Here is a 27,331-nt window from a genome sequence, read left to right on the forward strand (position 1 = left end):
AGAAAGGTATGAAAGGCTGCCTAGATCCTTCTCCCTTCTGTCCCTCTGGAACAAAAGCCTTAAATACTTGGAAGAAGGGCAAAAACCACTGTTCTCCTTAAACTCACATAACTGTATATCACAAGGAGTAAATTTTACTATAAAGAAATTTAAAGAGGTAGGTAAAAAATAAACAAGAAATCCAGTGATAAAATGGACAGTCTTGCAAAAATCAGCAACGACTACAACAACCATTAGTTAAAAGGTTGTTGGGAAATGGGATATTCACAGAGTAATATAATGATACCACCTCAAATAGAATGGGCAAAGGCTAAAGGGGAAAAGCATACTTTTGCACCAGAGATTTGTCAGTCACCACCTGAACCCAGTGATCAAACTTAGCAGTATTAGCGGGATGGCCTGACACTGTGTATCTCCTGATATGAGGCAATATGAAGAACACAGCATCGTCTATGACACACGCTTGCCAAAAATGTTTAACCTGAATCTAATTAAGTCCTCAAATGTAAGTGCCAATGTACAGAAATACAGGGGGTAGAAGAATAAGTTAAATAGCACCATGAAGAAATAACCAGACAAAATGTGGGATTTCTGTAATTCAATGAGACTGGTGCCCTGGGGAAAAATATCATTAAAAAAAAGCAGGGTATAATGTTATATCAATAGCAAATAACAATCAAATGCAGCATTGGGACCTTAAAAAAATGGCTATAAAAGACATTCTTTGAGAAAATTGGAGAATTTTATATTTGAACTAAATACATTACATTTAATATGAGTATTAAATTTAGTATTTATTAATACTAAAAATTTGATGTTATTAGAGAATTACTACCAATTTTCTTTGATGTGACAATGGTACTACGGATAAGTAGCAGAATGTTCCTGATTCTTGGGAGATACAAATTGAAGGACTTAGAGGCAAAATAACAGAACGTCTGCAACCTACATTCAAAGGATTCAGCCAAAACAACTCTAATGTCTCTCTTCTTTCCTCTCTCCCTCCCCTCACCAAACACACAAATTGTACATGTTTGTGAAACATTGAAAACTATACCCCCTTGAAGATCCACAATGACACTGCTATACTACTGATGATTCAAATTAGTTCTGCAATTAAGAAACCAATTTATTAAATTAATGTTTTCCAAACTTGTTTGACCACAGAATTTTATTTTCAATGGATGTTTTAAACAGCATATGGAACTAGTTTCAAGAAAACTGATCTAAAAGGACTTCTTGAAGTGCATTATACAGTAACCAACAACAACAAAGGAAGTCATTTTACAAATTGTTTACATTAATTTCAATTTTATTTTCATTTGTATGTCATTTTGCGAATTATATGTTCAAATTATCTTCCATTTTCCTAACAAGAATTAGTGTTAATTATTGCATTGTATGGGTTCTTTACATGTTAATGTTATTAATTTTTCACCAAAGTTTTTGTTAGAAAACCCATTGCTCTTCTATTCAATAATTTTTTCATTGTTTTTATATTTAGAAAGTCCTGTATCCAAAACTCAATTAATTATTCACCATCTTTTTATGGTTTCTTTTATTTTTAAAATATATATTTACTTATTTTTATATTTCATTCAATTAGTTTAGAATTTGATTATATGACGTGGTCAGGATCTAACCTGAGTCTCACCTCTCCAAGCTACTGAATTTTCCCCAACACAATTTATTCAATACGCAATCTTCTCACAATACAAGTTATCTATCCAATAAAATAAAAAAGACTAGACAAGCTGGTATTCACTGTAACACAGAATGCTAAACAATGATTCTTTTGTTAACTTGACTGAAATGTTTTAAGGATAAGATGAAAAAACGTAAAAGATTATTTAAAATAAAGGTAATAGAAAAATTTAAATTATTTCTATTGCTACTTAGGATACTCTTATTTATTTTTACATGAAGTTTTTTCAAGTGAGTAAGATTTAAATTTATGAAAAAACAACATCACTGTCAGATTAGTTTCTGAAATCTTTCAAGGGAGTGTGTCTGATTTTTTTTTTAACCTATTACTAAAACCTTTAATACCATTTATTTCTAAGCAGGAAAAATTATCTACTTATGTTAACCTAATAATAAACATATTCTTTATTAAGGAAAAAGTTTCAAAAATCTACTCTACCTTCCTCTGATCCACAAAATGTAAGACCCTTCTCCTGTACCTAGATTCAAGTCTCTAAAACTGCTCCAAAGTCACCAGGTCCATCAGAGGATGCTTTCATCAACAGACCTTCTATGCTCATGTCTCTGAGAGATACAAAGACAAAAATCATTGAAGGAAGTCATTATTTTCTTTCTCTTCCTGAAAAAGACACCTGGTACTACTACTATTACTACCACTATTACAACTACTACTACTAACTCCTTATATAACTACTGACAAGGGCAAATAACAAACCTTTAGAAATAAAACCACAAAAAGTATGCTTGTCTTCTCGCATTTCCCTTCTCTGACTACATGAGCATTGGAGATTTTCTATATCCCACCTTCAAATACTCTGACTCAAGCTACCTAATTTTTCCCTCTGATCTTTGACCACTCTTTGATCATTTTTGAAGCCTTGCTATAGCACTTTAAACTGCATATTTCTTAGCAGAGGTAATAACTGGATACTGTCTTTCAAAATCTAAGTCTAAATCTTTCCTATCATGCTGTGTTCCTTGGCTCTTGGGATTTTATTTGAAGTCCACCTAGAAGAGGACAGAGATGGGCTGCACAAAGTCCATGCTCAGAAGTTTTGCCCTGTTCTACTTGTCCTCATGGTATTTCATGTCCAGTCCAGTAGTGATTAAAACCCTGTGCACAGAGGAATAACCATGAAAATTTGTCAAAACACAGGCTCTGGGGCTTTTTCCCCAGATTTTGTAATTCCATGGCTAAGGTGTGCTTCTAACGGCGGTGATACTGCCAGTCCACTGACTACATGTGATACAGTGATTACAAAAATGCTTCAGTACTCCACCTCTCCCTCTATCCAAAACCACTGCAATGTGACTTTGCTGTTCCTCCTACAAGAGGTGAAGTTTATTTCCCTAACCCATGAATCTCAGCTGGTCTTGTTACCTGCGTTGGTAACAGAATACAGTGGAACTGGCCTTGTGCCACTACAAGCCTTACTCTCTTTAAAACCTCATGCTGCGGCCTCATGAATGAGCCCAGGAGAGCCTGCTGGATGAGGAGCGACGCGTTGCCCAATCACGACCAACAGACAACAGTTGGTCAGACATGTAAATAAGACCATCCTAGAGCAACCAGCCCCAGTGGACCACTGCAGACGCCTTAGCTCACCAGCCAAGATCAGCTAAGCCTGGCCTAGCTGCCCCACACACTCATAAGCAAGAATAAATGTCTACTGTTTTAAGCCACAAGTTTCAGGGTGATTTGTTGCACAGAAATAGATTACTGATGCATCACAGTTCTGATACCCTTCACCTAAGAAATACTGATTTATCTCTTCCTCCCCACTTCCCTTGCCAACTTTATAATTTAGGCTTTCATTTCTTATTCAGACAATGGCAATAAAGTCTTTCAACTTGTCTTCCCACTTATTGTCATCCCCCACCTCCATGCACACTACTGCTAAGATTGCATTCCTTAAAATCAGAAACTATATTGTCATAATTTATGTATTCTCATCATCTAGTGTAATGCTTGCTACCCCCTAGGTACTCAATCCTTGTTTGCATAATGACTGCTACCAGATTCATACACCACAGCTCTGATCACATCACTCTCCCATGCAGAACTCTACTGGCATTTACAACATACACTGAATCCATTTTCCACTTGGCCTATTTAATTCCAGGAGCTCAGTGATCAGGCCTCAGCCCAGTTTCCCATTCTTCTCTCCCCTTACTTCTCTTAACATTCCATTTAGAAGTGAAGGCTGGCTGAATACGTCCCTTACTTCTGTGCATGCTGATACTCAGCCTCCTGCCTAGAACTCCCTTCCACATCGCTGCAAATTCTGTATACTCTTGAAGGTACAACTCAAATGCCACCTCCACTGTGAAAATCTGTTAGCTCTAGGTAAGAAAAAGCTCAGTCCTTTCTCCCTGCCTCTAGCACTTAACATGAGTCTCTCTTAGGACCCTGATACTATGTTTACTTGTGTGTTAGAGCATTTAGCAGGCATATGCCCAAACAGAAATTGTGAACTTCTTGAGGGAAGGCACCATCTTTCAAATCTCTATGTTCCCTATTGTACCTAATATAGTACATAAAACATAATAAAACCTTACTAAACGTCTATGTGAATGAATAGATTTTTAGTCACTACTAAAACAATAAAAACAATAATACCCAAACTCACAAGCCAAACCCAGAATGAAGATGGCAGAACACAGAGGTTCTCCTATATCAGTTTGTAAAGGAAATTCTTTTTTCTTTTTTAAAAACTGATATGCAGAAAGAAAGCCTGTTAAAAATACAAATTCCTAAGCTCTGCCTCCAGAGAGATTGGTTCAGCAGAATTCAAAACTGAGTTTGAATTCTTAACCCATGTGATTTTGAGGGAGATTTGTGGGAGGTTTACGAGTAATACTTTGATATACAATGACACAGAACCTGCTTTACAGATATGAATTCCAAAATGAAGTCCTCCCCCTTTTTTTTTATCACGCACCTAAGAATTTTAAGTTTCTTGACTTCAATGCCAAAGCTTCGAGTGCAGCAGGCCTATAAAAAGAACCACTTTAACAATACATACACAGTCTGGCACCTTATTAGCTTAGGTTGCTGGGAATATGGCACCACACCCCATTCTTTGTAATCACAATCTGCACACATTTTTCATCTACACATCCTTTTTATAAACTATGTAAAGTTTAATTTGCTACAAATAGCCCTTTTTCAGACCATCTCAGCACATGAGGTATGCTTTAATATAACTGAAGGATGCAAGACTCCTACCTCGGTCCCAAAGGCTGGCTCTTAATGCTCTCTCCAGCTGTTCCTCCTCACTCAGTCCTGCTGTGTACACATCGTAGTTCCTGGGTGCTTCTTCATAGTAGCCTGGCCTGCCATACGGATAGTGATTCTCATATCCAGGATGGCCTAAAAGCACAATGAAAAGGTTATAGAACACAGCTATGGACTGTTCTTTTGTTTCATACTTCCTATTTTGTTAAAGCAAAGACAAGCAAATAATTCACGTTATTATTTTGAGCATAATAGTCACCTTTAAAATAAGAAAACATTCCAAATGGAGAAGGCCTCCATGAGGGCAGGCAATGACCGTCTTGTCATCGTTGTGTTTACAGTGCTTGACACAGGGCCAGACATGCAGGAGTCTTACATGCTAATGAGGACAGGAGACATTAACTTAGAAGGCCCTCAGAGGCCCTGGAGAAGGAATTGGAATGGGCTATTGACATACGGAGTGGATTTTCAACTTGTGACTATTCAATACTTGCACTATTTTCAGGAAGTCCTGACCTGAGTCAAGAGAATGGTAGAAATAATAGTTGCTAAAGTCTTACTATCTTGTGGCTCCATGCAACGAGAGGCAGACCAGTGTTTAACAGAGATACTACAGAACATTTCAGACAGTACTAAGATTGAGATATATGAACCAACTTCTCTGTAATTATATTTGTATATAAGAGATTGTAGTTCCTATTGTAGTTCCTTAAAAAAAAATGGCTGGTTGCTAGATAAAACAAGAGAGAAGAGATAACATGGTCATTAAATACTGCTTTAGCCACCAAACTTAGATATCCATTCAAAAAGGTCAATAACAGAGCACAGTTCACTTTTGTAAGATATTTCCGTCAATCTTTTCAGTCAGTTTGAATTTGCTCCTTATATTTTTCTCTAATTGCCAACTGTTACAGATTTTGTTTGGAAGAGATGTTTATTCCCACAGAAGGTTACCAATCTCATTCTGGCACAATTAGGGAGAAGTAATAGTCTGTTTAATTTTTCCCCTGCTTTCCTCTCATTATCATACCCTTTGAAGATGATGCTTCAAATGTTTAAATAATGTGTTTTTGGTTGTTGACGAAGATTCTTAACCTTTATGGGAGTCTTGTGTCACCAATCTCTGTATCATTACACATACTGCAGGGCCTGAGTTAGAACTTTAATAAGACTACCAAAAAAAAATACAATCAGGCCAAAAGAGGAACACTGTATGGCAGAATCTGGTTAGCTGAGATTTCATATTCAGAATTTTTGATAATTGGTCCTGAGGCAATTTTAAAATTTACTTTTGTATTGGTTGCAAATAAAAGATTTTCCTAATATGCAAGACTAAAAGGGGAGCAAAAAATTCTCAATACTCTAATAGTCTCTGTTTCATTGTATAAACAATGAAATGATAATAAAACACACTAATCTGGTTTCAGCTGATAACTTAATATAATTATGTGTTTATATTTGTCATGTGAAGAATTTGTGTCTGTTGATGTTTTTAGAACAGCTTTATTGAGATATAACCAATATAACAATTTGCCAATTTAGAGTGTACAACTCAAAGGTCTTTAGGATATTTTAGAGTTCTACCATCACCACCACAATCAGTTTTGACCACTTATATCATCCCTCAAAAAAGAAATCTCTACCCTTTAGTTAACACTCCTGAAACTCCCACCCCTCCCAGCTCTAAGGAACCACTAATCTACTTTCTGTCTTTATAGATATGCCTATTCTGGACAATTCAGATAAACAGAATCATATCAGTAATTTGTGGCATTTTGTGTCTGGCTTATTTTACTTAGCATGATGTTTCCATGGGTCATCAATGTTGTGACATGTATCAGAATTTCCTTCCTTTTTATGGCCAAATAATATTCCATTGTATGGCTATACCATATTTTGTTTACGTATGCATCAGTTGACGGACATTTGGGTTAATCTTGCCTTTTGACTATTAGAAATAATGCTGTTATAAACATTTCTGAGTAAGTTTTTAGTGGACATATGTTTTCATTTCTCTTGAATATACACGTAGGCATGGAACTGCTGGTCACAATTCTATTTAACCATTTGAGGACCTGCCAGAATGTTTTCCAAAGCAGCTGCACCATTTTACGTTTCTACAAGCAGTGTATGAGGGTTCTGATTTCTCTACATCCTCACCAACACTTGCTATTATCTCTCTTTCTAATTACAGTCATCCCAGTGGGTATAAAGTGGTATCTTCCTGTAGCTTTGATGACTAATGATTTTTTTATGCATTTATTAGCCATATCGTCTTTGGAGAAATAGGTCTGTTCAGATCTTTTGCCCATTCTTACTAATAATACTCTCTTGCTTAGTTATATTTTACTGAATGTCCTTGAAAATAACAAAAACGAACAATTTAAATTAACATTAAATAAAATTGTTCAGGATTTTGGAGATTAATTCTGAAAAGCCTTGCCTCAATGCAGTAAAAATTAGTGGGGAGTTACTAAATACTCCCAGTAACCCAACTTCCCTATTCTCTCTCATGTTTCTCATGTCAGAATATTAACATTATTGATATTTAAAATGGGAGGAGATAAGTAAATTTTCAAAATCCTCACACTGGTTTAGGACCAAAGGGGGATCTGGATACAATTTGAAATATGGACACCCCTTCTCAAATTGGTCTCTACCCAGTAGAACCATCAGAAAAATTCGGCTCCCACTGCTGTGTTGGCGAACACCCACCAGCAAGTTTCTTATCTGGAGAGGAAAGGAGACTGTCGTAGTGCTACAAATCTTGCTCTCGACACCCCTCATCAAAAAAAGACCTTGTATGAGGACAGAGGGTGAAAACACAATATGTCTATATCACAAAGAACAAATGAAAGGGCAATCACACCAAAATACTAATAGAATATTTATGGATAAGTCACTGAATGCCATGCGATGCTTCCGCAATCCCTGAATAGAGAAACTACCCAATTCCCTAAGAGTGCCAATTATTTTATTGCAACACAAAAAGCATACTGGGTAATTTCCCAGATGGCTCATTATCACTTTCAAACCCCTGTGGAATGTCATTCTGTTAAAGAAGGTCTAGGCAGCATTTCTACTATCCATCCCTCAAAATGCTCAGCTAATTCAGAATCCAAAATAATCCAAAGTCTCTGAATACTTATCTATACAGATCCCATATACATCCATAGAGTTTTAATTGCCAGGTACAAGTGCAGTAATTTGAGGCAACGTTTTTTCTTCATGCTATTTCTTACTTAAAAACAACCTAGCAGTGCTTTAATGAAATAAAGTCGACAACTCTAAACATCTGACTATTATAAAACCTAATTTAGTACTTGTCAGACAAAACGTGGGGAGAGAGAATGGGAAACTTTTGGTGCCTTAAGTCAAAAGGATTAGTGTGGTTAAAGGTTCCATATCAGCAATCATTAATCACCAACAAGACCAAAAAACCCCCATCAATATCTATTATAATGGGAACAGGTCTCCTAGGACCAAAAATTTTCTACAGCTGTTTCACTGGTCCAATCAGATGTTTTTAAATCTTCATAATAAACATTCCTGGAAAAATCTAACAATCAAACACTTAAATAAGTTTAAATTATATCCTGCGATGAATGCTAACTTAACGTTCTTTTTGTAGCTATACACTTGGGCTCTGCCGTAAGAGCAACTCTGGTTATCATTATTCTATTAACTACTCCATCTGTTCCTTATACACATACCAGGATTTCATGGCAAAGGAGATCAAGAAACACCACCAAGATTAGAAAAATTGGTAACAGCTTTTTAAACATTCATGAGGTTCTTTGACCTATAAAGACTTTTCCAGCTAAGAACAGCCATATTAAGAATAAATCATTACGTGTAGGAGATACATATGTGCTCATAAAAGTTCCCTAGATGACCATTAGCATGGCCACCTGGCCTTATGTAGCTCTGCCTTTGAAGAAATCCGATCACTTCAGAGGAAGGAATATAAATATGGTAATCTCACAGAGGGTAAGAAAGGTAAAAGGGGCTTTTATTTTTGCCTTTAATTCTGTGGTCTGTGAGTTTGCTGGGGCCATGCCTCTTCCATATGAAGGAGGAAAGGAGGTTTCCCTTTTTTTTCTTTTAATAAATAGAGTTAAAAAAAAAAAGAGTGAGAAAAGACAGTAAGTGGAACTGCCCTATTTTGTAAGGTTAAATTGGCAGAATGCCCATCTCATATCCTCAGACAATAGGAAAAGCAGGGGCTAGAAATCAGGGAATTGCAGTTTTGTTCTAGTTCTTCCATTAACTACCTGTGTGATTTTAGCCAAATTACTGAACTTTGCTAAGCCTCAGTTTCCTAGCTGTCACATAAGATGTTAGGACCAGGTTATCTATGATAGTTTAAGTCACGTCTGTGCCCAAGTATGTTTTTACTATCCTCTTTGCCCAGAAGAGCACTGCTGTTTCTTTTGGGGATTTTAAAAACTGAACCCAGAAGAGAAGCCCTTTTCAATCTAGCAACTTCAAGCTGTTAGACACCATGTCCCCTGCCCTGTGGAAAGAATAAAATCAAAAGGAAGAGAGAAACCACAAAAGGAGACAGAATCATGGTGGTCTTCCTGTCCAACCCCGCTCTTCCTAGTCACATGGGCCAGTAAAGTTCTCCTTAGTGTGAACTGGTCTCCATAACCAACAACCCAAAGGACGCAGTGTTCTTCCAAATGACTGTTATCATCAGCTTTGTTCATAACTACTCATCACAGCTTCAATTTAGGTGAGTCCACAGGTAGAAGCAGGTGACGTGGCACTATAAAACAACTGTTCTTTGCACCAAGACCAAGTTCTAGGATTTTAAGCATCTAAATAAACAGAGGTGAAAGCCTCAGAAGTGAAGCCTCTTCTTAGAACAGTGGCAGAATTCATTTTGGTGGTCTCCAAGCCTAGGGAACCCCAATCATCTAAGGCTATGGTTTTTGTTCCTGATCCCATTAAAATCACCTAGGAAGCTTTTAAAACAGAGCCCCAGTCCCTGCCTCTACCTCCATTCTGATTTCATTCGTCTGGGGCAAACTCAAGGCATGAGTATGTTGTAAAAGCTCCTCAGGTGATTCATACATACAGCCAGGATTGATAATCATGATCCAAGACTTTAGAACTACACAGAAAACCTAAATATAACTCTGACAGTATCAGTCTGATTAAATCCTTCAGTGGCTCTCCAACACATTCTGGATAATCTCAAAAAGGCCTTTTCAAGTACTATTTCCTGTCCCTGGAAAGCGCTTTCCTCCCATTGCTTTTCTTAACTTCTGCTCATCTATCAAGACCCAGAACTCTACTGCCTCTGAATAACCTCCCATAACGCAACCCCACTCATCCATCCCAGGATAAGCACTGACCCCATTATATGAGTGTTGCTAGATTAGGCATCCTACTTCTGCCAGGAAGAAGCAACTGGGACTGGACTAGCTCTCCCACCAAAATCAAGTAGAAGACTGGAGAAAATATATGAAACAACTATTTTCAGACACTGTATTAATATAATAGGTAGTACAGGCTTCTGAACCTTGAGAGAAAGGAAATAAAGGAAATGAGCCTACAGACACTTTCCAGACTGTGGTGCAGGATGGTGGAGGGAGCATGAGCAGAGCACAGCAGGCTCCCTGAGCTGCAGAGTCACAGAGGAGAGCTGGGAGGTGAGGACTGACCAGGAGGGGACATAGTAAAAACTCAACTAATACCAGCATTATTAGTGATCATCCTACTACCCTGGACCATCCCACATTGTGGTTCAGCATCTATTTCCTACACCCTTGTCAGTCCCATTAGTTTCTGTTGTTTCATCTTTTCAAATGTACGGCACCTACATTCCCACTCCCGGATCATAAACTCTTGAGACTGGGACTGCAGCTCTTTTTTTCTCTCCCTCAATAGCTGGTCTGGCTTTCTGCGCAATATGACCGCTCACAAGATGCTATTGGGGAAGCCAGTCTGTGGCTAAGAATATTCTATGGGAAAATAAAGCAAAAGCCATATATATAAAAATATATAGATAATATAAAATATATATATAAATATACATATTACAATAATTCTTTGTACCTATATTATTTAAATCAGGGTCAAAAAACTACAACTCATGGTCCAACTTCAACCCACTGTCTATTTTTGTAAATAAGATTTTACTGGAAAACAGCTATGCCCATTTGTTTATGAATTGTCTATAGCTTACATGCTACAAGGACAGGCTGTCTAGTTGCAACAGAGACCATATGGCCAATAAAGCCCTTAAAGCCTAAAACATTAGCTATCTGGCCCTTTAAAGAAAAGGGTGCTAGGCCGGGCGCGGTGGCTCACGCCTGTAATCCTAGCACTCTGGGAGGCCGAGGCGGGTGGATTGCTCAAGGTCAGGAGTTCGAGACCAGCCTGAGCGAGACCCCGTCTCTACTAAAAATAGAAAGACATTATATGGACACCTAAAAATCTATATAGAAAAAATTAGCCGGGCATAGTGGCGCATGCCTGTAGTCCCAGCTACTCGGGAGGCTGAGGCAGTAGGATCGCTTGAGCCCAGGAGTTTGAGGTTGCTGTGAGCTAAGCTGACGCCACGGCACTCACTCTAGCCTGGGCAACAAAGTGAGACTCTGTCTCAACAAAAAAAAAAAAAAAAAAAAAAAAGAAAAGGGTGCTGATCCCAGATTTAGGCCATAGCATTTCCCAATTGGTATCAATATAACCACATCTTACTCCACGTGGGCTGCCGTAACAAACAGCTGCAGGCTAGGTGGCTTCAACAACAGAAACTTCTTTTTCATGGTTCTGGAGGCTGGGGTCTGAGATCAGGGTTCCGGCATGGTCAGTTCTGGTGAGGGCCCCCTTCTGGGCTGCAGAGGGCCAACTTCTCCTTGTATCCTCACATGGCACTAAGAAGTCTAGAGAGTTCTCTGGGGTCCCTTTTGTAAGGGTGCTAATCCCATTCATGAAGGCTCTACCCTCATCACCTAATTTTTCCCCAAAGCCCCATCCCTCCTAAAATCATCACATTAGGGGTTAGCATTTCAACTTATGAATCTGGGGGAACACATTCAGTCCATTGTGTGAAGACACCCAGTGGTTCCACAGGCCGTGGGCTTTACATCTGTCTCCTGGTGCTGGTCCAGGTACTAAAGGGTAGCTGCTCCAAGCTGGAATATAAAGGCCTTAGCCTAAAATAGGTCTTATGCTTTTCACAGGAAGTCCTGCCTACCTGTTTACACAGACATCTAAAAAATATATATTCTCCTCTTTAAGTCACATGTATTTATTAGAGCAATGCCTATCTTAGCATCTTAGGGTACAGGTGGGGTGGACTGTGGAGAACGGTATACCTGAAACCAACTTTTAACACTTTGCTAGCAGTATGGCCTTAGGCTGACAATAAAAGGACCAGGGTCTAATAGGAACCTCATCACACATGAGAGACCTCATACCAATCATACAATTTTTTTATGCCAGAGTTACCTCCTTCCTTGGACTTTCGTACCAACCCACCCAAAAATGCTGCCTGGGTTACCCCCCATCCAGCTTCCAGGAATGTGAGAGGCACAATTACATAACATGTGAATTACTCTACCACAGCATAAACTAGTGTTATCTTAAAGTAGCTCTATAGCAGCAAACACTACAATTTTAAAAAGTTAAAATTTATTAAATGAAATAAAGTACTTACCTGAACTATTAAAGTAGTACTGCTGTCCTGAATAACCAGTATTGGAGGAAAAAATGCCTAAACATGAAAGAAGTAAACATTTTAATGGTAGCCATAAAGCTTTAAATGTTAATCTTTCCAACTAGTAGGAGGTTCCTTATGAAAAAGCCCAGGGTCATCTCAAATGACTTCTAAACAATTGTTAAAATAAACTCCCTTTTATTTGGGGGCCAGCCCTATAGGGAATAGAATGTGTGGGAGGGCACAATGAACTTCCTAATTTAGACTCACTGAAGTTCCTTAGAGGTTCCTGTTGACATTAGACAGGACTTTGCCTCCAAAGGTACCAAGCTTGGCCTTTGGTGCCACTGTATACGTAGAGATGCTCTGGCTAAAGAGAGGACCTTCCCTCAACAACTGTGTTAGGAGGGCCATGCTCCTTATGCTTCCTAAGGGACTTTACTCTTTCGTGTCCCTACAGAAGGCAGGACAGTCAGTTCGGCACTGCTGAATGGAGGGACGTACTCTCAGTGTGACCCTCCTCTTCCAGGAGGCATCAGACAGCAGCCTCCAGATGCTCGGTCACCTTCCATGGGGTTCCTGTGTCACTACAATTCTCAGTTCACAGAAAAAAGGCAGAGAGATTGCAGGCTGTTTGATTTTCACACCAAATGTGTTCTGATTTTTGTATTTAATTTTCTGTTGTATTACTTCGAAAACAGAGTGATGTAAAAATAAGTCTCCATGGAATACAGGCAAGGTTTAAAGGAGGAAAACTAAGAGTTTAAATGTTATAATTGTGGGGAAAATCCTCTTCAACAATTAAACAAAGCACTTGTCTAAATTTCATAACATGTCTGCAGAAAGCTTTACTAACCACTTAATCTTGGGACACAGAAAAATGAAAAAAACGCTAAACTTCTCCAATCATTTCTTTGCATTTATCAGTACTAATAAGTATTAGATTGTATTGCAAATATAATAAAACTGGGTATTTTCAATAAATGAAGCTCCCACTGCCTCCTCCAAGCAAACACACTGGAAACACAGTAATAAGCATATGTAGGAAAATGGGAATCTGCTTAGATGCAACACAGCCTGCAAAAATCAACCCAAAGTGAACACAACCTGCTAATAAAGGCAACAGTGTGGTGCCGGGAAAGCTTTCTAATATCATGAATATTATATGGTTCTCAAGAAGACCAGTCATCAGCACAAACTGTGAAAACAAATTATTTATGGTTCAAGAAAAGGTAAAATAGTCTCAGAAGATTTCCCATGAATAAAAGATGAAATATTGGAACTCGCATGGACTATAAAACAAGTGTTTGCAAAATAGTTTTCTTACAAGTCAAAACCAGTACAGCATTTTAAATTAAGAGGTCGAAAAAATCCATATATTTCTAAATAGAATATTTTCATTGAGCTTCAATTTGAAGTGAAAAACAAAAGTAAAAAAAAATAAAAAGCAGATGCCAAGCTTCAAGCAGTAACAGACTTGGTTTGACCATGCATGAATATATGTCGCCACCAAACCCAGTGGTCATTCTGAATTCTTTAAAATACTGACCTTGCACTTCAGTCCAGGTTTGGTTTTCTTTTTTAACTTTTCCTTTCACATATATTAATTCATGGAATATTACAGAAGAATGCAATATTTTAAACCCATTTTAGTTCTCTGCATTTTTGAGGAAATCGTGGTTTTCCGTGAGTAGCATTAAGTTGAGGGAATAAGTATACACTGGTATTTGTTCCCTAAGAAAGCCTCAGATTTAAAATTTGGGTTTGCATCCTCTTTTGTGGAGCAACATGAGGAACTGCACCGGCTGTTTTACCTTTTGGTTTAAAAAGAAAAACAAGTGTATTAGGGCATTCCTAAGCTGAACCACAGGAAAACTTGGGGTTGTGTCTATTCACATTAAAATTAAGATGAACTTCCAACTTGTTGTCATGCCAAAGGCGTTTTGTTCTGTACCTGCACATGCTTCCATGATTTTCTTCAGAGGCCCTTGAGTGTACATTAGTCCAACAAGAATCCCGGCCAGATGCCCGGCGAAGGAAGTCCTAGGAGGGAAGGAGACCCTTTGTGAGTGTTTGTTCTGCTGCTGATTAGAGACATTCTGTCTTCTCATTAGCCCAGTGCACGTCAATTAGTCACAGTCTGCAAGCTTTGTTCCACATCACGTCTTTTATGCTGAGCAGCATTTAACTCAGTCAAAAGAACAACATTTCCTACCTTAAAAAAAAATAGTACAATGAATAACAACCAGCACAGGCTCAAAATGCAGCGCCCCTCCCTGACCAAGAGAAGTGGGTTGTCTCCTCCAGAGTGGCGGAAGCATTCTGTCAAGACAAGCCATTATATTGCTTCCAGTTTTTCTTTGTACCTCTTATCACAAAACATAAATGAAATCAGTTTTCTCTGTTCGGAATTAAATCTGGAATTGTCCAGCCATTGTGAGGGATGATGGCTATCTGTGCTCACAGCAGGGCCGACCGCTGCAGTTTTCTACCCCACTGACTAGGGAGGCAGAGAGCAAATGAAACTCAGCAAAGAGACTGAGGGGCCCACATGCACCCCACAAAGTTGCCTTCATATGTATCTTTCAGTCCCTCCGCAAAAGAAACAAAAATGTAAACTTCACACTTGAAAGATGAGTTAGGTCATTAAATTGGTTCCACTCTTCTTAAACTAGCATCTGAAATTGGCAATCGATTATAAAATTTATTTTCAAATGTACATTTCTACCCAAGTAGCAACACTCCTAAGGGGCCTGTGGTACTTCCAGGCTGGTTGTGGGGCTGGGGACCACCCCGTGGGGTTCACTGGCTGAACAACCTTCCAGCCCGAGTTTAAGAAGTTACTGGAGATTCATTCTCTTGACAACCTTCTCATTTTACCACAAAGATGGGTCCGTGTACAATGATTTCTTCTCTAAGCACCTGACCTCAATTTCCAGCTGCCTGCCACCATCTAGACACATGCACACAACGTCCATCTGCACCTTAAACCAGCCTTTTCTGGGGTCACATGCCCATGTCCCCTTTGCCACGCTGCTCATACCTATCCCAGCCTTTCCATTCCTACGCCCACAGCTATTCTTCAAGCCCTCACTGGTTCTTTCCTGAACTATTTGAAAAAGCCCAGCATTGGGCACAAGGTGAGCCCTAGATGCATATATGTTAAATGAGTAAAAGAATAAACGGACGAAAATTATCCAGCTGGCTCCCTGCCGGACAGCTCTTGTTCTCCAGAGCAGCCTACACACTGCTACCAGGTATCCTCCTAAGACTGGGGCAAGTCACGTCATTGCTATCCTGTGAAATCCATGGGCTCTCACAGAACTTTGCCCACCTCCTTCCTCCTTCCTCATTGCCTGCAACACCCATTCCCACACACCCCACAGTCAGACATCCCAAATCTTCACAGGTGACCACAAGGCTAAGCCCAGCAGCACCTCTGTCATAAAAATCATGCCCCAGTTGAAGACTTGTTCTTTCCTTCTACTGCCTTCCCTTGGAGCTATTGTTTCTACCTTTACTATAGCATGCATCCAGTTTGCCTGTCTGCCGGTCTCTCTCTCTCACAAATTCCCTGAGGGCAGTAATGGTGTCTTATCTATTTATCATGCAATATTAGAAGCTAAAAAAAAAAAAGTGAAGCAAATGAATACATTCCCACAGCCTAGAAGAGTGACCCCACGCTCCAGAAAGGGGGTGGGGAGCAACTGAAAGTTGTCAAGGAGCCTAATGTGAACCCCAAGAGCACAGTGGTTCTTGCGGTTTTGCATATGTATTCCCCACACCTGGGACAGGGCCTGGCACATGACAGGCACTCAAATATGTATTCAATGGATGACTCAAGTGCGCCAGGATTGTTCCACCAAGAGCGAGTTAAAATCGCTCAGTCTTCAACTCAGAGATCACGGAGCCACGGCTGTGACGGAGCTCAGAGTCTGACATTCAGTAACCTACATGGGAGACTCGGAGTCAAACCCAAACTTTGCCAACTACAGCAGCAGCCTACAGGGGAAGGAGGTCCTGAAACACTAAAAGTAGGATGGTGCTGAGTAATTTTCATTGTCTCCGAGCTATGGAAAGACTTCTTGGCTCTCAGGAAATGAATAAACAGTGAGGACGGAACACTGGCAAGAAAGGGACAAACGGAAACCTTGTGGACAGAACAACACTGCTGCTTGTTCCTATTAGCCGATTAAATGACCAATTGCTCAAACAAGCACCCACATATGTCCACACATACTGAAAGCCACAGCGTGCACACACACACACACACACACACCCATACACACCATTTCCCCAGGAGAGCTGTCATTTTCATCAAATACGTCTACTTCACAGTATGTGCAACCTGGTAATAAGAATATGGGGTTGGACACGTGGTTTCTCATTTCCTGGGAAGAATAGTATAAACTATGTCTCTGTGTAAAGTATGCTTTACTTTAGCTTTCCTACCCCTACACGTTCCAAGCCTCCTAGTGGCTGCCTAAAATTGTGGATAGCACCAACCCTAGGTGTACTATGTTTCTTTGACGTGATAACCGAGATGGCTCAGTGACTCCTGAGCGGGGAGTGTGGATATCCCAGACAAAGGGATGATTTACATCCCAGGAGGGACAGGGCAGGACCATGTGAGATTTTATCAAGTCACTCAGAATGGTGTGCAATTTAAAACTTAGGAACTGTTTATTTCCAGAATTTTCCATTTAATATTTTTGAACTACAGTTGAACGTGGGTAACTGAAACTGTCAAAAGTGAAACTGTGGCTAAGGGAGGAACTACTGTGCTTACTTTACTCTATTAATATGTTCAGGCTCAATAAAACCCTACACCTAGTTCTAAAAAAGGCAAAGGAAGGGGTGGTTTGAGAGATACAAAGAAATGGCCAGGGTCTATTTTTTAAAAAAAATAGTAACTGCAATTTAAATGAAAAGAGTAAAAAAAAAATCAACATTTTTTAAACTTTTAAAACCAAACTTCATGGTGAATCATACAGATATAGAATAACATGGAGGAAAATTTCAATTTAAAACCTCAACCTATTAGACAATTAGTCTTGAATCTCACTTACAATTTAGAGTACAGTACAGTGAAATGAATTTCTTATCTCTCTAAATGGTTTTCAGAAGTTTGAGTTATGAACTGATTGCCCTAATATAATTGTGAATAACTAGGGAAAGGAGGCTGGCAGATTAAAGAACACATTGCATCATCTTCTAGCATTTTCTACAAAAGTTCCATCTCAAAACATTTAGCGGTTTTTGTTATTTTAGTTAAGCTCTATAAAGGTGTTCTTCTTTAAAATAAGATTATGATCTTATTCAACCAAAACTGAAAATCTCTCAACATTACACCAAAAAGGAGAGAATCCCACCAATGTAAAAGGAAATATAACTCATTTTAAGAGGTACATTAACTTTCTCCATGCTGTTGGTAATCATTCGACAAGTCCTGAGAGGGAAAATGGACCTGCAGAGGGTGAGAGAATTGAACTGGGAGTGCAGCTCCCCAGACCTAAGATTAGGACGCTTATCTGACTCTATGGGGTACTGCAGAGGCAGAAGGAAACCCTGGCCTTTAGGGGAAGAAGACATCTGAGTGCTCTGATCAGTGGCTGGGATCCACCTTCAAATGTAACAGCACTGAAAACAGATTTATTGTTATGACCATAATTAAACATGCTAAACAGAAGTTTTAAAGTTTGTGGTCTCTGAGTAGGCCCATGGCTTCATTCTGTTCTTAGCTATACGTGGAAGCTGACATCCTAAGTAGCATTCGGGGAAAACCTTGGTCCTAGGGGCAACTTCCACTTGACCTTACTAGGTTTCGGGCTAGGATTGAGGATTTAGTTATGTGACCTGCCACCCTCTATCCTCATTAAGAGTAATTCCTCAGGGACAAGACCACCACTGTATTCAACTCTATCCATGACCACACCAACTGCAGCAAATGGCCTGACACTAGCCCTCAATAAGTAACTACTGAATGAGTGGAAAAGTGGAATTTGCACAAAAAATACACATATCTAAAAAAACAATCGTATTAAAAAACACAAGTTACATCTGTATGTCTTCTTTGGAAAAATGTCTATTCAGGTCCTTTTGCCTAGTTTTTAATTGGGTTACTTGTTTTATTGCTATTGAGTTGTATGAATTCTTTATATATTCTTTATATATATTTATATATATTCTTTATATATATAGACAAAGAATATATATATTTATATATATATTCTTTATATATATATGGACATTAGTCCCCTATTGGATATATGGTTTGCAAATATATTCTATTCTGTAAGGTGCCTTTTCATTTTGTTGTTTCCTTTGATATAAATGTGCAACATGTAAAAAGCTGTTGAAAAGCTGCTCAGCAGCACTAATCACCAGGGAAATGCAAATCAAAACCACAATGAGCTATCACTTCACACCTGCAAGGATGACTATCATCAAAAAGTCAAGTGATTTAAGTGTTGGCAAGGATGTGGATAAAAGGTAACCTGACTAGAGCGGTGGGAATGGAAATTGGTACAGCCATTATGGAAAACTCCATGGAGTTTCCTCAAAAATTCAAAAAATAGAACTACCATATGATCCAGCAATTCCACTTCTGTGTATGTATCCAAAGGAAATGAGTATTTCAAAGAGAGATCTGCACTCCCATGTTCATTATAGCATTATTTGCAATAACCAAGATATGCAAACAACCTAAGGGTCCATCAACAAATGGATAAAGAAATGTGGTGTACACACACACCTACACACACATATGTAATGGAATATTATTCAGCCTTAAAAATGAAAGAAATCCTGCCATTTCTTTCATCTATGGATGAACCTACGTGACATTGTCCTAAGAGAAATAAGCTAGACACAGAAAGACAAATACTGCATGATCTCACTTATATGTGGAATCTAAATAAGTCAAATTCATAGAAACAGAGTAAAACAGTGGCTGCCAGGGAATAGGGGTGTGGGAGAAATGGGGGATTTTGGTCAAAAGGTACAAATTTTCAGTTATAAGATGCATAAATTCTGGATATCTGAAGTACAGCATGGTGAGAAGTTAGTAATAATATGCTGTATTGTATACTTGAAACTGGCTAAAAGAGTAGATCTTAAAGTGATCTTACCACAAAAAAAAAGGTAACTACTTGAGGTGATGGATATGTTAATGAGCTTGACTGTGCTAATCATTTCACAATATATATCAAAACATCACATTGTACACCTTAAATAAATATAATATTTATTTGTCAATTATATCTCAATAAAACTGGGGGGGGAACACAAATTACACATTGGCACTGGTTAATAGTTGTTTTAGTTCAAGATTTCACTGGTAGAGATAATGATTAAACACAGCCCACCACTGTCCACCCCCCACATATACTTGAATAATGTATTAAACAAAATATTAATACATGTTAAATTAACAAAACAATAGCACTAAACCTATTATATCCTAAAATTGGTAACTTAGAAGCTTTATTTCTTCTGACAGTTCAATAATGACTCTCTTTAGAAAAATCATAACAACTACAACCAAATATCCTGATGCCAAGATACAGTCACAGGGGCCAGGTGCATTGCTGCTGTGTGCGACCACACACAGCAATGCACAATCAGATAGGCTACAATGAGAAGAAAATAATTTATCCAGGGTCACAATAGTTCCACAAGGTAATCAACAGAGCCAATATCCAAATTGGATCATTGACAGCAAGGTAGGTATCAATGCAATTTTATTTTAATAGGGAACAGTAACTTAATCCAGTAGTATTTAAACTTGTTGAAGTTCTAAACCCCTTTAAATGTCCAATGAGAGCCATAAAGGCTGTCTGTATAAAAATTGTGCATTCACAAAATGTCACCTATAATTTTAAGAAGTTCATAGATAGCCTGAACTCCAACCATGGACCCCTTGTTAAAAACCTTGCCTGGGGTGAAAATAATTCATCACAAACTGAAGAATTTCATACACCAGCACCAAGCCAATGTAGTTACATATTCAACTGGAAAAAAACACTTTGTTAGTACTCAAATCATAGCACAGAGGTAGCCATTTATCCCAATTAAGTTCATTAACATATTGTCCAAATTCTTTGTTGTGCCACTGCTTATCATGTAACCTATTTGTGGGTTCAGTTTCCTTCTTGCTAAATTACAACTTTTAGTAATTCTTTCAGTTAATGTTTGAGAGTTAAAACTCTCCTAGTCTTTGTATGTCCTAAAAGCTTTTTATGTCAGTGTCCTATTTTGATGATAGGTACAGGATCTGCTGATGGTAATAAAGGTACTGTCAATCAGATAGTCATTCCCCTGTCGACAATCCATCTTTTCTCTAAGCTTTTAAGATTTTCTCTTCATTTTGGATATGCTATCATTATACCACAATCATCCTGGTTGTAGATTTGCTTTATTTACCCTGCTTGAGACTTGCTGTACTTTGCAACATGAGGTCTCATGTGTTTTTACAATTCTGAAAGTCCTCAGCCTTTACATTTTGTCCTATGGACCTGCAGATATGCGATATTTGTGCATTTCCCAACACGGAGTGGGGGCTCCATATATGTTTATAGAAAAAGATTTAAAATATATAACATGAAAAAGTTCAAAGCAAATGTTGTTGCACATTATTTGCAAGGGATAGTGATGGTGGAAAGGCAATTTGAGAGCAAAGCTAAGATTCTTATTGTGGATTTCTGCTATGCAAACTATATGTAGATGCTGTTAACACCAACAGACAGTGTTCTTTCCTGTCAAGTCAGGACAAACTGATCCTCACCCCTTTACGAGGCTATCGTATGGCTGAGTAAGTGGTTACGTAAAATGTTCCTGCTCTCATGTGCTACCATTAAAGAATCAAAAACTAGAGCTATGATTGAAAGCTGTGACAAGCTATAAAGGTCCTCCTCTATTAAATGGCAAATTCTTTCCACAGTTGAAGAGGCTGTCCTCTGAAGCGTAGCTCAGAAAGCAGAACATGCATAAATCTAGGACATAATCTCATGGTGTGTGCAGAGCTAATGACCTCATTAAGGATGTAACTTGGAGACACAGCGTTGGACAAGGTAAAGGAACAAGGAAAGGTAAGAGGCAGTCAGCTGGGAGTGGCCTATTGTACTTTCCGCAACTTCCTCCTGCAAAAGCAGTTAATATCAGGTGGGGACTGAGCTGATCAGCAGCTCTGGGGTTTGGGGATCTTAATAAATGGCCCCAGATTCACAGTATAGCAACAAGATATGGTAAGAATTTTTCAGGTTTTTGAACATTAATGGCACTAGGAAAGATCTTGACAGGATTGCTTCTTCCCAAGGAAACGGTTTTTAAACTGACTGTTTTCTGTCTTTGATGCCTTCTTCAACCACTATGCTAGCATGAGTCTTTGGCAATGACAATATGGGGGGACTTGGTCTATATGGTCTCTTTCTTTACCATGCCTCCCCTGCTCCCCCACTCCCACCACCTTTGTCCTCAGAAGTAAAAACTAGCCACCTTCCAATATTATGTCCCCAAAGGCAGCTCTACTGGCAGTGCAGCCTCTACTATCCATGAAGGTTTATTAAACGTGGTACCAACTGCAGACATAGGGCTGGAAGGTGACTCCTGCCACTTCCTTGAGGCCCGGACAAACATAACCTGGACAAAAGCAAGGATATTGCAAGATGGGAGAAGCCTCCTTTATAAAAGAGCTTCCAAAATAATAGATGATGCCTAGCAATTCCTTGGCCTATGCCTGACAACAAGACAAGTCCCTGAAGCATTCACTCATTCATTTATTCATTCTTTCTTTCATCAAATATTTCCTGACTATTATAGAAACAAGATAAACATGGTTAATGCACCTGGAGCTTGAATCTAGTGGGAAAGACAGAAAGACAGATACACTCTAACTACAAATTGTGGTAGCAAGTCTTTCTTAAAGGTACCCATCCAGAGTAGTCTGGGATGGCTCCTCAAGGGGGTGCCATTTAAAGTGATGTAGGATTTGGAGCTTCCATGCCCAGAGGTGGGGATGAGAGCTTCAGAAAGGAAAAAGCACATATTTAACAGCCTGAGGCAGGGAAGAATTCAGCGTTTTTAAAACACTGAAATGACTATTGGCTGGCTGGAGCATGGTGAGCGAGGAGTATGGGCATGGGATACTGCATGAGATGAATCTGGAAAGTCAGATCACTCAGGCCTTACGTGCCTCGGTAAGGAATTTGAGTTGTTTTCTAAGTACAATGGAAGGCCACTGGAGAATTTTAATCAGGAGAATTTTTAAGAGTGATTAATTCTGCCTGCTGGGAAGAACAGACTCCAGGAAAGTAAGAATGGGCAGCTTAAGCAGAAGAGCAGAAGAGACTAACGCAGTCCTGGCAAAAGATGATGGCAGCTTGGAACAGGGTGGTGGCAGTGGACTTCAGAAACATTAATGCCATTAGGGAAGATCCTGGTAGGATTGCTTCCATAAGGGAAGGGTGGTGGAGGGCAGTGGACGGATTTGGGATATGCTCTGGAGGCAGAGATTAAAGGACTTGCTGATGGATTCAGTGTAGGGGGTGAGGGAAAGGAAGAAATCCAGGCTTCTGGCTTGTGAAACTAAATAGATGATGAAACCATTTACCAAGATGCAGAAAATTGGGAAAAGAAAAGGTGAGGGACAATTCACGGGCTCAGCTTTGATGTGTTTACTTCAAGATGTCTTCAAGACAACTAAATGCAGATATGTGGTATTAAGTAGGCAGCTGGATAGCAAGTTGGAAGTTGAGAGGAAGAACAATTCAAAATATTGTTCCCATATTTCATGTTATTTGACTTCTAGAGTATTTGTATACATACAAACACAAATATATGTAATACATATCTAAAAACAAAATTTAAAGGAAATACGTAAAAATAGTAACAGATAACATGTATGGAGGGTAGCATTCTCCTTTCTATGTTCCAAACTTCTTACGATAGTATTCTAGTAATTTTATTATTTTTTAAAAATGCAAAGGGAAGAGAAACTAAGCAAGGCTCTCATTTTAAGAATATTATTACCCTCATCAATGTGATAGATACTTCTAAATTGTTTTGCTGTTGTTGGGGTAAGTTGTTAAGACCACTTTCCCCCATTTGGCCCATGCAAGTGTTTCTAAATAGCGCTCTAGATTAAAAGCATAACCACTAGCTTTGTAGTATTACTAAGTTTCTTTAGAATCTGTGCTGTGATTCAAATCTCCTTCAAAACAAAATCACAGGTTTTGCCAAATTAAATGAAAGCCATAGGTAAGCAAAATGACACACAAAATAAAATGAAGGAGAATCTCCGCCCATGTCCTCAATTGGGCACAGAGGGTAAAGAGTCAGGAAAATTCTCCAAGTGAGGCTCGTGCTCTGTACCTCCCCAGATACTTCACATAACCAGACACTCCTAGTGTTCCCTGCCCCACACCTTCCATATTCAATGTTCAGTAGGTTCCATTTGCCAAAAATTTCCCCATCTGCTCTGCAGCCCCCCACCCCACCCCATCCTCCGGATCATCTAGAGAAGTGGTCAAGAGCACAGGTACTGGAGTTAGACCGCTGCGGCTGACACCTTCAGAGTCAATATGAACCTTTCGGAGCTCTCTCGCTGTGTCAGTTCAGGCTTCTCCCTGGCTCAGGGAACCGTATCCTGCTCCTGCCCATTTTTACCACCGTGACAGGCATGTCTGTCTAACATACAAACCCAACCCTAATCCAGAAGCCCTCTGGTAGCCCCTCAGTGTTTCCAGAATAAAATGCAAGCAAGGCTTGTTAGGCTCTTCCTGTGCTTCTGCCTGTTCTCCAGCCTTCTCTCTCTCTCCGGCCAGCGGCCCAGTCCTGCCCCACCCCAAGCTCCAGCCCCTCGCCAAAGCCACACTTCCACCCTCAAGACTTTGTATGCACTCTTCTCTTTGCCCTCCACTTCCCCCACTACGCCCTAATAAAACACCCTTCCTGATCATGCTGGGCTCTCCTCTGGCTCCAGCAGTATCTTCCCGTTCCTCCAGCATTCCACCCTTTCCCTGTCTGATCATGTGTCTGCCACTGCCTTGCCGCTTAATCCAGGGGCTTTTAACCCCGTCATACCCAACGCCCCCCTTATAACCTAAATATTTTGTAATGCTCCCTCTATTTTCGTGAAACAAAATTTATAAATAACACACCTTACACACATACTTTTAAAAACACAGACACACGCATACTCACAACTCAACATAATGCCCTTAGCTATAAAAATAAGAAAAAATAAAAAGGAACATAGTAAAATAATATGAATTATAAATGCTCAGGTACACCACCACCAGGAGACATATAAAGTAGTCCTTCACTTGCACCTATGTATGGAATCCTCATAAAAGTGGAAATAACAAATGCAGGCAGTTACAGATGGGCTTTTTGTGCCTCAAATACTACACGCAGGATTCTATCAGGGATGTGATTTTATGGGAGGTAAATAACTCTTGATTCCAAATAAAACAAGATTTTCCCTAAATTTACATTTAAAATTTAATTTATAATTTTCCTGGAAAAGTCATTACATATTAAATCCATACTAAAAAAATCTTTGTGTTTATATGAAAAGCACAATTAGGTCTGAGGCTCAGATAATCATAAACAGGTTTTTCACCTACATGAGTGTCCTTTCAACAGACTGGGTGTGGGTGTGGGGGGTGTCATTCCTGTTGTAGGGGACAGTCCTGCAAGCTGTAAGACAGCTAGTGCCTTTGGCCCCTGCATACCAAATGCCAGTAGCACCCCTGCTAATCATTATGATAACTAAAAACAACCCTGCAAATTTCCAAAATCCCCCCTGGGGACCAAACCACCTATCGCAATGGAAAACCACTGGCTTAGCACACAAAATATGCGTATTAAATGTTTGCTGGATTGATGACCTTTAATCATGAGCCTTCAAAAATATTTCTTTTCAAAGTACTTTTCATGTGACTACACTACGCACAAATTCCAAGGATTCCAAGTAAATCTACAACATATTGAACTGATATGCAAGAAAACTTCCCACCACAACTGAAATGCACATGGGGAGTTAGAATATTTGAAAGAGGCCGTAATCACTTCCACATTGCACTGTGGTAGAATAAATGCAACTTGGCACGTGAAAAACGCTCTGCCATCTGCTATTACTATAGATAAAAATATTTCTGGATTCCACATGAATGATTATTTGCACATCACCTCCAGAAAGTAAATATAAAATGAAAGAGAAGTTGGATTGTTTATAGCCTGATTTTAACATGTGCTACTGTTATGAAGCAAATAGATGTTCCTGCAAGCTCAGCCGTTTGGAGGTATTGTCAGAAGCAGTGCCATAATTGGAAATTCTGTGGGCCAATGGTAGTTGCACTTTCTAAGGCTGCAGGAAGAGGAAGAGAATGACTTAGTTGCTGTCCATTAACTGGAGTTCATCACATACATGCATAAAAAAGAATGGAGGGCAGGAAACAGTCTCACCGGGAACTGTGGAAATGACTTCTATACTTCCCTTGTACATACTGTAACATGAATGAGTGGGCTGCCCTTCCCAGGTTCCAGTCTTGATCTGCTGGTTCTTAACCCTGGCTGCACTTTAGAATCCCTTAAAGAGGTTTTAAAAGTTACTGCTCATTGGGGCCCACCCCCAGAAATTATACAAAACTGCTCTGGGATAGGACTTTGACATTGTTGTCTTTGTTTAGTTATTTTTCGGTTTTGGTGTGTTTAATTCCCCGGGTTATTCTAATGTGTTCAGGTTGAGGATCATTTAACTTAACCCAAAGTTCTAGTGGTAAGATTTCAGCTGCCATATTGGGCCAATAAGAAAAACATTTTGAGAGTAGGCAAGACTCTGTACCTCACAAATTACTGCATAGAGGTGGCATCTGTTTCCCTTCTTGGTAGTTGGTCTTACTTATTCTGTTCTACTACAATGCTGCATGAGACTAAGTGCAGCTTTGCAAACGCATGCAAGGAAAGATGAACTTATTTCAAAAGATTTACAAGTTCTCTGGACTTATAAAAACCTGATAACCCAAGTCAGTGTACCCACACGTACGAAAAAGTCATATGCACATGGCCAAAGATGACAACGGTAAAAAGTTAAGGTAATCCCTGAATCCCTAGAGCCAACATCAAGATTGGGAAACAAAACTGGAAGATGTGGTTAGCTATAACTTTAGAAAAAGTAAATTCTGCTATGGCTAAATCTGGTATGAATCAAAATTCTGACTATGAAAAATAGAAATGTCCCATTTACTACATGACTCAGAAACCTGCACATGCCATCAACATCAGATACTGCTTCTGCAGCAGCTGTATTGGTATGTCCATAAGGCACAGTTAAATGTTAAAGAAGAACACAGAACCACCAGCTACAAAGGTCTAAAAACTGCCCATTCAGGCTGAATCTGTTTATGCAAAGCAACCTACTAGGCTGAACATCTGTGGACAAAAGTAACACCAGTGAAGCCACAAGACCCATACGGGCTCATCTCAGAGCGGTGTCACAAAGAAACAAAGTCCCACCTCCAATGGAGACCCAAGGGGTGTCACAAGGAAGGAAGATGGCAGCTGAAGCACAGGTGTGTGATCTACACTTGGCCAGTCAGACACCCCTTTTATCTAATCCGAGAGTCCAGTGATGAGACGCCAATGAAGTACTGGCCAATGGCAACAAGAGTCCAGCCAGTTCTTACAGGTTTTTCCAGCCTAGTTCTTTAGTATTC

At 39.3% G+C, this 27,331-nt stretch overlaps 1 protein-coding gene across 1 annotated transcript in view; it reads right to left on the minus strand.

Annotated features, from left to right (window-relative positions):
- The window catches only part of RHBDD1 (rhomboid domain containing 1), a 116,634-nt gene that overhangs the window by 47,467 nt on the left and 41,836 nt on the right, over positions 1-27,331 (minus strand). The window contains exons 4-6 of the mRNA XM_069466655.1: positions 14,569-14,657; positions 12,615-12,671; positions 4,934-5,077 (exon numbers count right to left, since the gene is read on the minus strand). Coding sequence (XP_069322756.1) covers positions 4,934-5,077; positions 12,615-12,671; positions 14,569-14,657 — 290 coding nt within the window. The remainder of the gene's footprint in view (positions 1-4,933; positions 5,078-12,614; positions 12,672-14,568; positions 14,658-27,331) is intronic.

The sequence above is a fragment of the Eulemur rufifrons genome, chromosome 1 (assembly GCF_041146395.1).
Source record: "Eulemur rufifrons isolate Redbay chromosome 1, OSU_ERuf_1, whole genome shotgun sequence".
Taxonomy (NCBI): domain Eukaryota; kingdom Metazoa; phylum Chordata; class Mammalia; order Primates; family Lemuridae; genus Eulemur; species Eulemur rufifrons.